Genomic DNA, 13,657 nt, shown 5'->3' with positions numbered 1-13,657 from the left:
TAAATGTTAAAAAAAAAAATTAAAAAAAAAAGATTAAAAAAAAAAATAAAGATGTTTTCTTTTAGGAGTGTCTGGGTGACTCAGTTTAGCATCCGACTTCAGCTCAGGTCATGATCTTGTGTTCTGTGGGTTCAAGCCTGAAACCTGCTTTGGATTCTGTGTCTCCCATTCCCTCTACCCTCCTCCTGCTCATGCTCTCTTTCTCAAAAATAAATAAACATTAAGAAAATGTTTTATTTTTTTTATTTTTTTTTTTTAATTTTTTTTTTTCAAAGTTTATTTATTTTTGGGACAGAGAGAGACAGAGCATGAACGGGGGAGGGGCAGAGAGAGAGGGAGTCACAGAATCGGAAACAGGCTCCAGGCTCTGAGCCATCAGCCCAGAGCCTGATGCGGGGCTCGAACTCACGGACCGCGAGATCGTGACCTGGCTGAAGTCGGACGCTTAACCGACTGCGCCACCCAGGCGCCCCTATACTCTCTAGTTCCATCTATGTCATTACAAGTGGCAAGATTTCATTCTTTTTTATGGCTGAATATTCTATTTGTGTGTGTGTGTGTGTGTGTGTGTGTGTGTGTGTGTGTGTGTGTATGTGTATGTATACATATATATACACACACCACATCTTCTTTATCCATTCATCAACTGATAGACACTTGGGCTGCTTCCATAATTTGGCTATTGTAAATAATGGTGCTATAAGCAGGGGTGCATGTATCCCTTTGAATTAGTGTTTTTGTTTTTTGGGTAAATACCCAGTAGTATGATTACTAGATCATAGGGTAATTGTATTTTTAACTTTTTGGGGAACCTTCATACTGTTTTCCACAAGTGGCTGCACCAGTTTTCATTCCCACCAACACTGTAAGAGGGTTCCCCTTTCTCCCATAGTAATAATTTTTAATGTAGCCTACATCCTACATGTGTTGTGCTATCTGAATGCTCTGTATTGGAATTTGAGAAGAAACCAGTAGGGTTAATCAAACATCAAACTAGTCATCCCTTTCTAAAATCTCAATTTTTTTTTAACGTTTATTTATTTTGAGAGAGAGAGAATGAGAATGAGCAGGGGAGGGGCAGATAGGGAGAGAGAATCCCAAGCAGGCTCCACAATCAGTGGGGAGCCAAACATGGGGCTTGATGTCACGACTGTGGGATCATGACCTGAACCGAAATCGGGAGTTGGACACTTAACCTAGACTGAGCCACCCAGGCGTCCCTAAAATCTCAATCTTAAAACTAAAACACATAACTATACATGGTACTTTTATGTATCCTCCTAAAAAGGCTAGTTAGTATTCTGCTGCTCCTAATATATTTATAACTTGGACCACAAAAAAAAATTAAATTTAACTCGTAAATTTCTATGTGAAACTTTGTTGTTTAATAGAGTATTATTTAGAGCAGTTACAGGTTCACAGCAAAATTGAGCAGATGGAACAGAGATATCCCATATACCCCTTACCCACACATGCATAGTGTCCTCCATTATCAACATATACACGAGGGTGGTACATTGGTTATGGTCGATGTGCCTACGTTGATAATGCATCGTTATCACCCAGAGCCCACGCTGGACACTAGGCTTCATTCTTGGTGTTGTATATTTCATGGGTTTGGACAGATGTATAATGATATGTAACCGCCATTCTAGTAACATACAGAGTGTCTTCACTGCCCTCAACCACCTCTGTGCTCTGCCTAGTCCTCCAATCCTCCCTGAGGATTAAAGTTTAATTTTATTTATTTTTTATTTTTTTATTTTTTTCTGCTGAAGTTTAATTTTAAAATGAGCTTAATTAACACCTCAGGATTTTATTTTACACAAATCATTTCAGCCCATCCCTTTTAGTGAAAATAACTATTAGGAACTAGTTCTTTAAAAAAAATTTTTTTTGTTTATTTATTTTTTTTGAGAGAGAGTGAGCAAGAGAGAGCGTGTGAGTGGTGGAGGGGTAGAGAGAGAGAGAGGACAGAGGATCTGAAGTGGGCTCTGTGCTGACAGCTTGGAGCCCGAAACCTGCTTCAGATTCTGTGTTTCCCTCTCTGCCCCTCCACCACTCACACTCTTTCCCTCTCTCTCTCTCTCTCAAGAATAAATAAAAACATTAAAAAATTTTTTAAAAAAGGAAATACTTCTAATGAAAGTGGTTCATCAATGGTAGAATTGCCTTCATTTTCAAATGCGAAGTCTACCATTTTTTCTTCAGTCTTCTATTAATAGGAATTTTCTTATTTTTATTTTATTGAGATAATATAACACAATGATTTGATATTTATATATGTTGTAAAATGATCACATAAGTCTAGTTATATCCAGCACCATACACAAGTTACAAATTGTTTTTCTTTGTGGTAAGATCTGTTAATATCTACTCTTAGCAACTTTCAAATATGTAATACAGCGTTACTATTGTTTTTTGAGAGAGAGCGAGCAAGTGAGGGAGGGGTGGGGGGGAGAGAGAATCCCACAAGGGGCAGAGAGAGAGAGAGAGAGAGAGAGAGAAGCAGGGCTCAACCAAAGCAGGGCTCAAACTCATGAACTGTGAGATCATGACCTGAGCTGAAGTCAGATGCTTAACTGACTGAGCCACCCAGGTGGCTGTAATACAGCATTATGAAAATGTAGTCACCATGCTGTACTTTACATTCTGTGACTTAGGAATTTTCTTTCTCAAGAGAAATTCTGGTCATGTCATGCTTATTTATTTTCTAAATCCCATTTAATCTGATTTCACAATTCCAACCTCGTCATTTTACCTTAAATGTGGAAGTGGCTGGGTCTATATTTGGATTGTTGCCATCGTTTGAGTGTGGATTCTTGTGGGATAGTCTTCACTGTAATCTGCACTCAAAAAGGAAGGAGACTTGTTGGGGCATCTGGGTGGCCCAGTTGATTAAGTGTCTGACTCGGTTTAGGCTCAGGTCACGATCATAGTTTGTGAGATTGAGCCCCATATCAGGCTCTGCGCTGACAGCACGGAGACTGCTTGTGATTTTCCCTTTCCCTCTGCCCTTCCTTCACTCTGTCTTTCAAAATAAATAAATAAACATTAAAAAAGAGAAGGGAAGGAGACTTCCTCTCACTGCTCTAGGACCTCTTTTTGGCCATTTAATCTCTGGGCTTTATGAGAATATAAATTTGTTTAATACCATAAGAACAAGGTAAGCAGAGGTTTAATTGTCCTTAAGGGTATCTTATTTGAGAATACTCTCTACCAACATACTGCTTTCTATAAAAGTTACCTGGTTTCTCTGTGTATGGCTGACTCTCTTCTTTATTGTTTTCTCTAGTGCATTCCTCTCTTTGTTCAACTTGTTTTGGAGAGACTAACCCGAGGAGTGAAAACTAGTGAGCTCCGCACCATGTGTCTTCAGGTTGCCATTGCTGCCTTGTACTACAACCCTGATTTGCTGCTACATACTTTAGAACAAATTCAGTTGCCTCACAATCCTGGACCGTTAACTGTACAGTTTATAAATCAGTGGATGAACGATACGGATTGTTTTCTTGGGTATGTGTCTTTTGGATTTTACTCTACATTTCTGTTTCTGGAACATTGATTTTAAAAATGTAAAATAGCATATAAAGAGGTAATTTTCATTTTTAAGGATTATTTTTAGTGCATTGTAAACATAAATTTTAATTTTTAGAGAATTAAACTGTGTTTCAGTAGTATAATCTAGTGGAAAGAATGCAGGCTCTGAAAATTAGGTATAGTCTGTCCCTAGTTGTTTTTTACTTGCGTGATAGCGTTAGATCTTTAGGCAATGAGAACTAAGTGTCCATCAGGTTCCATGACTATTAAGTGTGTATAGGTAAAAACATTCTAAATGGGGTCAGGTTTCTAAGGAAAATGCCAGTCTGGTAAAGATATACTGGCCCAGGTTATTGGATATTGGAACTCTGCAGATCTCAAGGGAGCTTGTTCTCACATGTGAGGTCAGAAAGAAGGATTGTTCGTTGTAGCTTGGGTGCTTCCCTGGTGCAAGAGTTTGTCTTCATGTGAAGCACTCTCCTACTTCTCAAACATAAGAAAAATGAGATGCCGAGTAGTAGGTACCTGCCCACCTCAAGTGACCCCACACCTATTAGTGATTGTTATGCTAGAATTTGAGCTAGATTGCAATTAATTTGTTTAAAACATTAGATACAACTAGTGTTTTGTTTTTTAAGTTTTGTAAGAGAACATTTAGAAATGATATCATTTAGAAATGCTGAGGAAGGAGAATTCCAGTAGGAGTAGTCAGGACACTGCCAAGTAATAGAGGTGTGAATTAGCATGGCAGAACAGGTGTGGGGGAAGATACTAACAAGCTGCTGCGTGTATTCTAGTTTTTCTACTTGTAGGATACTGGAATTTGTCATTGATTTAGATTTTTTATTAAAGACTTGAAGGGAAGAACATACTTTAAAAAATTGTGCTTGAAGTTTTCTCTGACAAAGATTTAGGGAGCAGAGGCTTTGTCACTCACAGTTATGCAGTTGGAATGCTTCTCTCTTTATTAGCATCTAGAAGCAGTTTTCCAAAGATAGAAAGGCCATTTCTACTATTGCACAGACTGGACAGGCTTGGCTTATGCTTCCTTGGATTCTTTAGAGTCCTACTTGATAATCATCTTTCCTGCTGTGATCCTCTTGACACCTAATGTGCACCACTATTGGGGGGCATCCTCAGGTCCAGTGCAGTTCCTGTTATAATATACTCCTTTGGCTTTAGTAACTTGAGTCAGGCAATGCAGTGGGCTGGGACCGGCTGGGTAGTGTGGCAGGCGTGTGGCGGTGACACAGGCACGGCCTGGGAAGCGGCCACTGGAGCCAGAGCTGGAGTTGGAGCTGGTGGAGTTCTCTTTGATCTGTGCCCCTCCTCCTAGCCTCCAGGATGGCAGAGATTGTCGCTTCTCTGACAGAGAGCACGTTCTCAGGCTTGGAAGATTCTAGCAGTGACAGGAGTGAAGATGACTCGGCAGAGGGAGAAGATAGGATCAGCAGTGATGGAGAAGACCACTGGGCCACAGGTGCAGGCCGGGACCTCTTCCCCAAGGACAGAGGACATCTGGAACATGGTGGGCATGGGCATTGGGCATGGATGGCAGGCACAGCTACAAGCCCCTGCGTACTCGTGACAAGCTGGACCAGGTTCTGCACAAAATGGATGATTGTGACTACCAGTGCATGGTGCAGGACTGGATGACAGGGCACGACTTATGGCTGACCGATGAGCAGGTGGCCCTGGCATGGTGGCTGCAGAGGGGCCAGTTGGGGAACATGAGCTTCGATCTGTATGAGCTGGCTATGGACTTCTTCACTGGGGACCTGGTGCTCCACTCAGTAACCAGCTGACCTGCTGACAAGCACAGCTTCATCCCATCCCTGGTGGAGAAGGAGAGGGTCTCTCACTTGGGGCATATGCCATTAAGATGGGCCAGATGCAGCTTCACGGGCCCCAGAACCCCACCCCTAGCTTCAGTAATCTGTGGGTGTGGAAGACCCCGATGTTGGGCCAGATGGGCACAAGATACACATACCCACTCCCAAGCTGGTCCTCAGGGTCACACCGAGTTCTACGGCCCACCTCCTGCGTATCTGCCCAGCGAAGAGGTGTGGGAGCAATGGGAGCCAGGTGAGAGGAAGCCCACCTTCCTGCCACGCAAGTTTCCAAACCTGCGGGGTGTGCCTGTGTATAGCTGTTTCTTCCAGGAATGCTTCACATGCTGCCTTGACCTCTACTGTGTCCACGGCAGTGCAAGGTGAGGGTGAATGTGAACCCTGAAGACCTCGTCCCCAAACTGTCCCAGCCGCAGGACCCGCAGCCTTTCCTCACCTGTCAGGTCCTGGTCTCTAGAGGCCCCAGCAACCTTGTCCACCACCTTAGTGTCATCCTGGAGAGGGCCAGTGGCTGGCTTCAGGCTCCGACGATGGCTTACTATGACTCTGGGAGGTGGCTGCTGCCCGCTGCACGAGGACCGTGCCCGTTGTGGGTATGCTGAGGAGTATTGGCTGGAACACTCACCCCACCATCTGCCTGGTGGCTGGGGCTGTAGAGGACGTGGTGCTGCTACTGATCCTGGCCTTGGGGGCCCAGCTGGTGGTGGGCAGCAAGGACCAGCTGCTGTGTGCCTTCATCCCACCTGAGATGCCGGCCGTTCAGCCTGCCTACTGGCTGGAGGCCCCAGAGGAGAAACGCCAGGGGGGACCTGTGGCTGCACATCCGCCATGGGAAGCCTGTGACTCTGTTGACCTGGCATGGGTGTGGGGACTTCTTGGCTGTGGTCCTGGCCCCTGCAGGCCACACACAGGTGCTGATCCACTAGCTGAGCTGGCACTGCAGGCAGACCCCCTTCTGCAGCCATGGCCAAGTACCGTGGGTGGCCTTCTACTCTGTCCCGTCCTTTGTGTTAGTGACTTTCCAGTGCAGCATCTGCCTTTACTATCTCCTGTGCCAGGAGCTCACCCAGAAGCTGAGACCGAACTGTAAGTGGGTGTCCAGCCTGGCAGTGCACCCTGCAGGGGACAAGGTCATCTGTGGGAGCTATGACAGCAAGCTGGTGTGGTTTGATCTGGACCTTTCTGGTGAGCCGTACAGGGTGGTGAGGCACCACAGGAGGACCCAAGGGCTGTGGCCTTCCACACCTGGTACCAGGTCTTCACATCTAGCTCTGACCACGGGAGTGTCATTGTCTGCCAGTGACCTGCTGCAGAACCAACTGCTGGTGCCTGTGAAGGTGCTGTGGGGACACGTGCTGAGCCAAGACCTGGGTGTACTGGATGTGGCTTTCCGCCCTGGCCCCAGCCGTGGGTTTTCTCAGGGGCCAATGGCACCGTCTGCCTCTTCACCTAAGCCACCCTGTTTCCTGAGGGGCCAGGCCATGTGTTTGCTCAGGATCTTAATAGAGGTGTTCGCCCAGCTTGGGGGGAAAAAAAAGAGCAATGCGAATAATAGTAGCTTATAATATATTCATCATTTCATCTGCTTTGGATTCAGCCTCCCTCTGCCCCTCCCCTGCTCGTGCTTTGTCTCTCCCTCTCTCTCAAAAATAAACATTAAAAAATTTTTTTTCCCTTCAGAATCAAATTTTCCTTATGCTATGTTATAGCAGAGTATATTTAATTGATTTACTTATAGTCATTAAATTTAGCTTGCTTATTATATGCTGAGTTTCTGAATAGCTTTTGGCACTGGGGGTACAGTGTGTGTGCTGAGAAACCTTGTAGACCAATCTAATGAAGACACAGTCTGAATTTTTCCTTTTTTCCATTGGATAGGAATTTTATGCTGTCAAATACAGGTATTCCTGCTTTAATAGAACTTGTTATGCCAAGGCACAGATAAAGCATTTAAATCAGTTAGAAATTGATACTATAGTAAGATTCACCATATTGATTACAGACTTTTATAGCTCTTTGATGATAGTTGGTTTACAAAACTTGGTTTATATAGGATTTCACGTAGTACAAGATGGGGGATCCCTCTGTATAATTCCATTGAGTGAACCTTAAAAATCACCTTGGCCATTTGTTCTTGTAGAATCTTCAGTTGTCCTCATTTCTCATGAGTACATTTTTTTCTTTGTGATTTGTAGGCATCATGACCGGAAGATGTGTATAATAGGACTGAGTATCCTTTTGGAATTGCAAAATCGACCTCCTGCAGTAGATGCTGTGGTGGGACAGATTGTACCCTCAATTCTTTTCCTTTTCCTTGGCCTAAAGCAGGTTTGTGCTACCAGACAACTGGTAAACCAGGAAGATCGCTCAAAAGCAGAGAAGGCTGATATGGAAGAAAACGGTAAAGTCTTCTAATTGTAATGAATGCTAGAATTGATTTTGATTTGAGCATGCATTTTCTCTGAATTTTAGTCTATTTGGAATCATTCAGTTACATTCTTTGGCTTGTTGCACATTTAACAAATATTTTGGGTTTGGTTGACATATCCTGTAATGTAAATTTAAATCTGTTAATTTTTTGACATTTAAATAATTATTGAGCTTAATGAATGTTGTTAAACTCTGAGAAATTCAGATACATTTATAACAGAATCAAATAGTTTTGACAATGAGTTAGGAACCAGTATTTCATTTTCTTGTTTGTGCCAATAGTCTCTGTGAAGTCGGCAGCATGAATTCAATGAACCATTAGTTAAGGGAAGTATCAGTATAACAGATTAATAGAATGCCTGATGTTTTTTTTTAATGGTTCTTAAAAATTGTAATTGGGAGAAACTTATGGTTTATGTATTATTAAATTTGGAGTAAAGTACATAAATGAAGGTTATTTGCTTAATTGACAGAATAAGATTGTTAGAGTCAAGGATATTAGATCTTTATTTGATGATAATTGCAAAACTACTTGCTTGGGTGCAGGAAGTAACTTAATCCAACTCCAAATGGAGTTTTTTTCCCTCTTCCAGTTAAAAGCAGAATTTCTCCCCCTTCCCTTCCCCTCCCTTCCTTCATATAATTTACTGTCAAATTAGCTAGCATACAGTGTGCTCTTGGCTTCAGGAGTAGATTCCCTTGATTCATCTCTTACATACAACACCCTGTGCTCATCCCAACAAGTGCCCTCTTCAGTGCCCATCACCCATTTTCCCCATTCCCCTGCTTCCATCAACCTTCAGTTTGTGCTCTGTATTTAAGAGTCTCTTATGTTTGTCTCCCTCTCCATTTGTAACTATTTTTTGTTTCCTTCCCTTCCCCCATGGTCTTCTATTACGTTTTCACTCATATGTGGAATTTGAGAAACTTACAATATCTGTTAAAAACAGAATTTCTTTAGGGGCGCCTGGGTGGCTCAGTCGGTTAAGCGGCCGACTTCGGCTCGGGTCATGATCTCGCGGTCCGTGAGTTCGAGCCCCGCGTCAGGCTCTGGGCTGATGGCTCCGAGCCTGGAGCCTGTTTCAGATTCTGTGTCTCCCTCTCTCTGACCCTCCCCCATTCATGCTCTGTCTCTCTCTGTCTCAAAAATAAACGTTAAAAAAATAAAATAAAATAAAATAAAAATAAAAAAACCCAGAATTTCTTTAAATGAGAAAAATCAGAATGTTTCATGTAAAACATACAAGTGTAGATTTAAACATTTTGCATTTAATTCGCATCATCCTAGTTTGGGTATGAGGAATGGTACTCTTCTCTAACTCCTAACATAGAGCACAACTTCTGATCTAATTTGCTTTCCTGAATTCTATGTAGGACTTCTTTACTAGAAGGGTTTTTATTCTTTTGCTAAGTATAGGCCAACAATTATAGAATTCTTTTTTTCAGTTCTAATTTTTTGTTTTGTAAACTGTTGGCTTATAACTAATATGACGTGAGAAAAAATTTCTGGTAATTTTCCAGACTTTCCTGTTCAATTTGTGCTGAAGTATAGAATGACTAATTAGGAAAGGTATTTCTTGCTATTTTTGTCATATATATGTGTCATATATACATATATATACGTGTGTATGTATGATCAAAACTTCTGTTTCTTGCCTTATCCCTAAAACTACTTTGCCATTTAATTCAGGTGCTTTAGTGTGGTATGTTTTATAGAAATAGTTTTGGAATAATACTGCCTGGTTTGGGTTTTACTCTAGGTTTTTCTGTCTTGGGTTGATTTTGTTCTGCATTTACTATCTTCCAGTTATTTATAATATTGGGCTAACTGCTTAGAACAGATCAGCCCTGAAAATAGAATCCATGGTGATATGCAATTCAGCTTTCCACTTTTCAACACACATGTAGCTATTTTTTCTTTATTTCTGTATTTTTATGTTTCTATTAGCAGAAATGACCTCATTTGAACACTTCTGAGTAGTTTGTAATCAACTGAATTAACTGTTGAGAGACCCAAATTCTCAATGGGAACTCATTGTTACTTAAAACACATGCACTGGGGCACCGGGGGCCCTTCCAGTTAAGTGTCCGACTTCGGCTCAGGTCATGATCTTGCGGTTCGTGAGTTGGAGCCCTGTATCAGGCTGTGTGCTGACAGCTTAGAGCCTGGAGCCTGCTTTGGATGCTGTATCTCCCTCTCTCTCTGCCTCTCCCCCGCTTGCACTCTCAAACATTAAAAAAAAATGTACTGACTGCACAATTTTTTTTTTTTGACAAAAAACTTGGGACTCTGATTAATTAGCATCTTTATATAAATGAATATGAGACAGCCATAGCAAAACAGTAATGTCCAGTGGACTATAGATTTAGGGTTACTTGGAAATTGTTTTCAGTGAGGAGTATAAAGTCATTTTTTTTTTTAAATGTTTATTTAGTTTTGAGAGAGAGAGAGAGTGCGAGCAGGGAGGGGCAGAGAGAGGAGGAGACAAAGAATCTGAAGCAGGCTGCAGGCTCTGAGCTGTCAGCACAGAGCCTAATGCGGGGCTAGAACTCATGAACTATGAGATCATGACCTGAGTTTAAGTTGGATGCTTAACTGACTGAGCCACCCAGGTGCCTCTAAAGTCATTTTCAATTTAACAAGCTATAAAGTTTTATTTTTAGAATTTCATGTAAAAATAGGCAGTAGTTTTTCCATTTCCAGAATGTCATTTTATAATTTTTGTTCTGTAGAATTTTATGTTTTGTTCTTTTGTGTTCTGATTCTTTTTAAATAATTAATGGATTGCCAGAGGAGATTTCAAGTGATGAAGAGGAGACAAATGTAACCGCTCAAGCGATGCAGTCGAATAACGGAAGAGGTGAAGATGAGGAGGAGGAGGAGGATGATTGGGATGAAGAAGTGTTGGAAGAAACTGCCCTTGAGGGATTCAGCACTCCACTTGACCTTGACAATAGTGTGGATGAATATCAAATTTTTACACAAGCTCTGCTAAGTATGTCTTTACTCCCTAAATTTTTAGATATTTTCTCTAAATTCTTTATTTCCTTCGGTTTAAAAATTGTTTTGGGAATTGTCCAAAATCAGTTTAGATGTTAAGTTTGGTTTTAGTTGTGGTGAGATGTCCAAATGGAAAAATCTGGGAGGCTTAGAGCATGGTTTTGCCTCAAGCACTAACTTGAGTTCTTGGTGTGGGAGTGAAGCCGAAACTGCAGGTACGGGGAAAATCTGGCGGAACATGGTAGCATGTGAATAGAGGTGTTTGCCAAGATCTGGATTTTAGGGAGCATAGTAAAACCCCAGGAGGAAGAGGTGGTGAAGGAGGTCGAGAACTGGGGCAACACAGAGATTTGCAATGTCCTAACCTTCCTCTGATAGCCCCACATGGTTAGATATGGAGTGGGTACTCAGAAATAATCCTTGCTGGAATAAGTTTGTCTCTTACTTTCTGCAATCATTTCATCGTAATTTGATCATGTACTTTTGTTCTCTGTAATGATAATTTTCACTAGACTCTTATCTTTTTCTTCTTCTACACACTCCCCAAATGCAACAGCTGTGCAGAATCGGGATGCTGCCTGGTACCAGCTGCTGATGGCACCGCTCAGTGAGGACCAGAGGAGGGCGCTGCAGGAGGTGTATACCCTGGCAGAGCACCGGAGGACAGTAGCAGGTCAGCCAGCTGCATTCCCAGATTGGAGGGCATCAGCGTGCCAGTAGTCAGTCTTATTAATGAGCAACCTTCTTACCTTCTTAATGAGCCTTGTGGCACATAAAGACTGTTTTAAAAATTGTTAGAGGCCAGCCTTTCAAGATAATTATTATTGTATGATTTTTTTTTTTTTAATCACTGATCATGATATCTTAGCTCTGCAAAACCCTGTGCATTAATAGGTGTCTTTTAGTGGTGGTGGTATTCATGTACTTACCCTCTGTTTTGGAGCCAGTTCACTTCATGAATTCTTATAAGGAGCTTGTCTTCCTGGAAAAGAAACACGCTTCATTTCTTTTGCTGGGATTTACATGTTAGTGATTCTTGTTGATTTTCAGTTTTTGACTTGGAGAAATTGTTCTATGCAGACATTATTATGGTCACTCCTAGAAAATCAGTGGAAAAAAAATTGTAATTACAAAAATACTTTAGTGCAAAACATGGAATAGGCACCTGGAATTTAGAACCTAAGTTCTTCTGCATAGAGTTCTCTTGTCAGCACAGAGTCGGTATCAGGAGAATTCTGGGTACACTTTCAGCAGTAGCCTATAGAACTATTAAAAAAACCACTTTGCACCTTTTCATTTTGTCATTTTTCCTGGAAGTTGGGGGAGGTAAAGTTTTTCCATTTTGTTCATTTTTAGCAGTTTTTCTGTAATAGTAACATAACTACTTACTGACATAGCCCTATTAAAAGCTGATACTCAGGGACTTCCAGGGAAGGTGGTGGAATGGGTGGATCCTGAGCTCACGTCACCCCACAGATACAACTAGGTAACGCTCACATCAGGGTAAATAACCCAGAAAATGACCCAGAGACGGCAGCACAAACTCTACAACTAAATGTAGAGAAGAGTCTACATCAGAGAGGATAGAAGAGTGGAGATGCAGTGGGAAGCTAAATGGACTACGGGTCTGTCCACTGGAGGGAGGGATCCGCAGGTGTGGAGAAGAGAGAGAACAGACCATCATGGTGCGAGCTTACATGGGAAGATGAATCCCTATAACGTTTGGCTTTGGAAACCAGAGGGACCAAATTTCATGAGTTCTGACAGTCAGCAGGTTCAGTTCTGGGAGAGTCTGGAGGGTGATAGGAAACTGAGTCCTCATCCCTTTAAAGACACAGCACAGCCAACAGCCTGCAGAAACACAGCATAGAAGCAGTACTTTGAAAAATGCCCAGGGCATACAAGAGGGCATTTGTGTGTCCCAGAGAGACTGAGATTGCTGGAAGACTCCTCCAGGAACAAGGAGCTGGTGGGTGCCATTTCCCTTCCTTGCCCTCCGGCATAAACACTCAGACACCTGCAGGAACCAGCCTGGAGCCGGCATTCACTACCTAACTTGTTTATACTATGCCCCACCCTTTTTAGCTGGGCCTGCCTCAGTTCTGGTGCTGTGGGCCCCCTTCCCTAGAAGACCATTGCAAACTGCCAACACCATGCCTCTCTACTGTGCGCATTGTGGGGTCTCAGTCCCAGCAGTGGCAGCTGGTCACCTGTGGAGGACGCAAGAACCTTATTAAAACTGTGCACCCTGCACCAAAAACTATAAAATACCTAGGAATCTAACCAAAGAGGTGAAAAATCTATACACTGAAAACTATAGAAAGCTTATGAAAGAAATTGAAGAAGACACAAAAAAATGGAAAAAGATTCCATGTTCCTGGATAGGAAGAACAAATATTGTTAAAATGTTAACACTACCCAAAGCAATCTACATATTCATTGCAATACCTATCAAAATAACACCAGCATTCTTCACAGAGCTAGAACAAACAATCCTAAAATTTGTATGGAACCAGAAAAGACCCTGAATAGCCAAAGCAATCTTGATAAAAGAAAACCAAAGCAGGAGGCATCACAATCCCGGACTTTAAGCTGTATTATAAAGCTGTAATCATCGAGATAACACGAACAGATCTGGCACAAAAGCAGACACTCAGATCAATGGAACAGAATAGAAAACCCAGAAATGGACCCACAAATGTATGGCTAACTAATCTTTGACAAAGCAGGAAAGAATATCCAATGGAAAAAAAGACTGTCACTTCAGCAAATGTTGCTGGGGAAACTGGACAGCAACATGCTGTTAAGTGAACCTGGACCACTTTTTTACACCATA

The 13,657-nt window shown here is 42.1% G+C and overlaps 1 protein-coding gene and 1 pseudogene across 1 annotated transcript in view; both read left to right on the top strand.

The window, feature by feature from the left end:
- The window catches only part of IPO8 (importin 8), an 80,942-nt gene that overhangs the window by 57,901 nt on the left and 9,384 nt on the right, over positions 1-13,657 (top strand). The window contains exons 21-24 of the mRNA XM_047065859.1: positions 3,296-3,516; positions 7,586-7,791; positions 10,613-10,816; positions 11,378-11,494. Of these exons, the coding sequence (XP_046921815.1) occupies positions 3,296-3,516; positions 7,586-7,791; positions 10,613-10,816; positions 11,378-11,494 (748 nt within the window). The remainder of the gene's footprint in view (positions 1-3,295; positions 3,517-7,585; positions 7,792-10,612; positions 10,817-11,377; positions 11,495-13,657) is intronic.
- On the top strand, positions 4,908-7,005 carry LOC124501564 (ribosome biogenesis protein BOP1-like; annotated as a pseudogene).

This window comes from Lynx rufus, unplaced genomic scaffold (genome assembly GCF_022079265.1).
Source record: "Lynx rufus isolate CCGP_SWC_20201006 ecotype Redwood Valley unplaced genomic scaffold, mLynRuf1.p SCAF_7, whole genome shotgun sequence".
NCBI lineage: Eukaryota > Metazoa > Chordata > Mammalia > Carnivora > Felidae > Lynx > Lynx rufus.
Note: the sequence above shows the minus strand (reverse complement) of the source record. Positions and strands in the feature narration are given on the sequence as shown.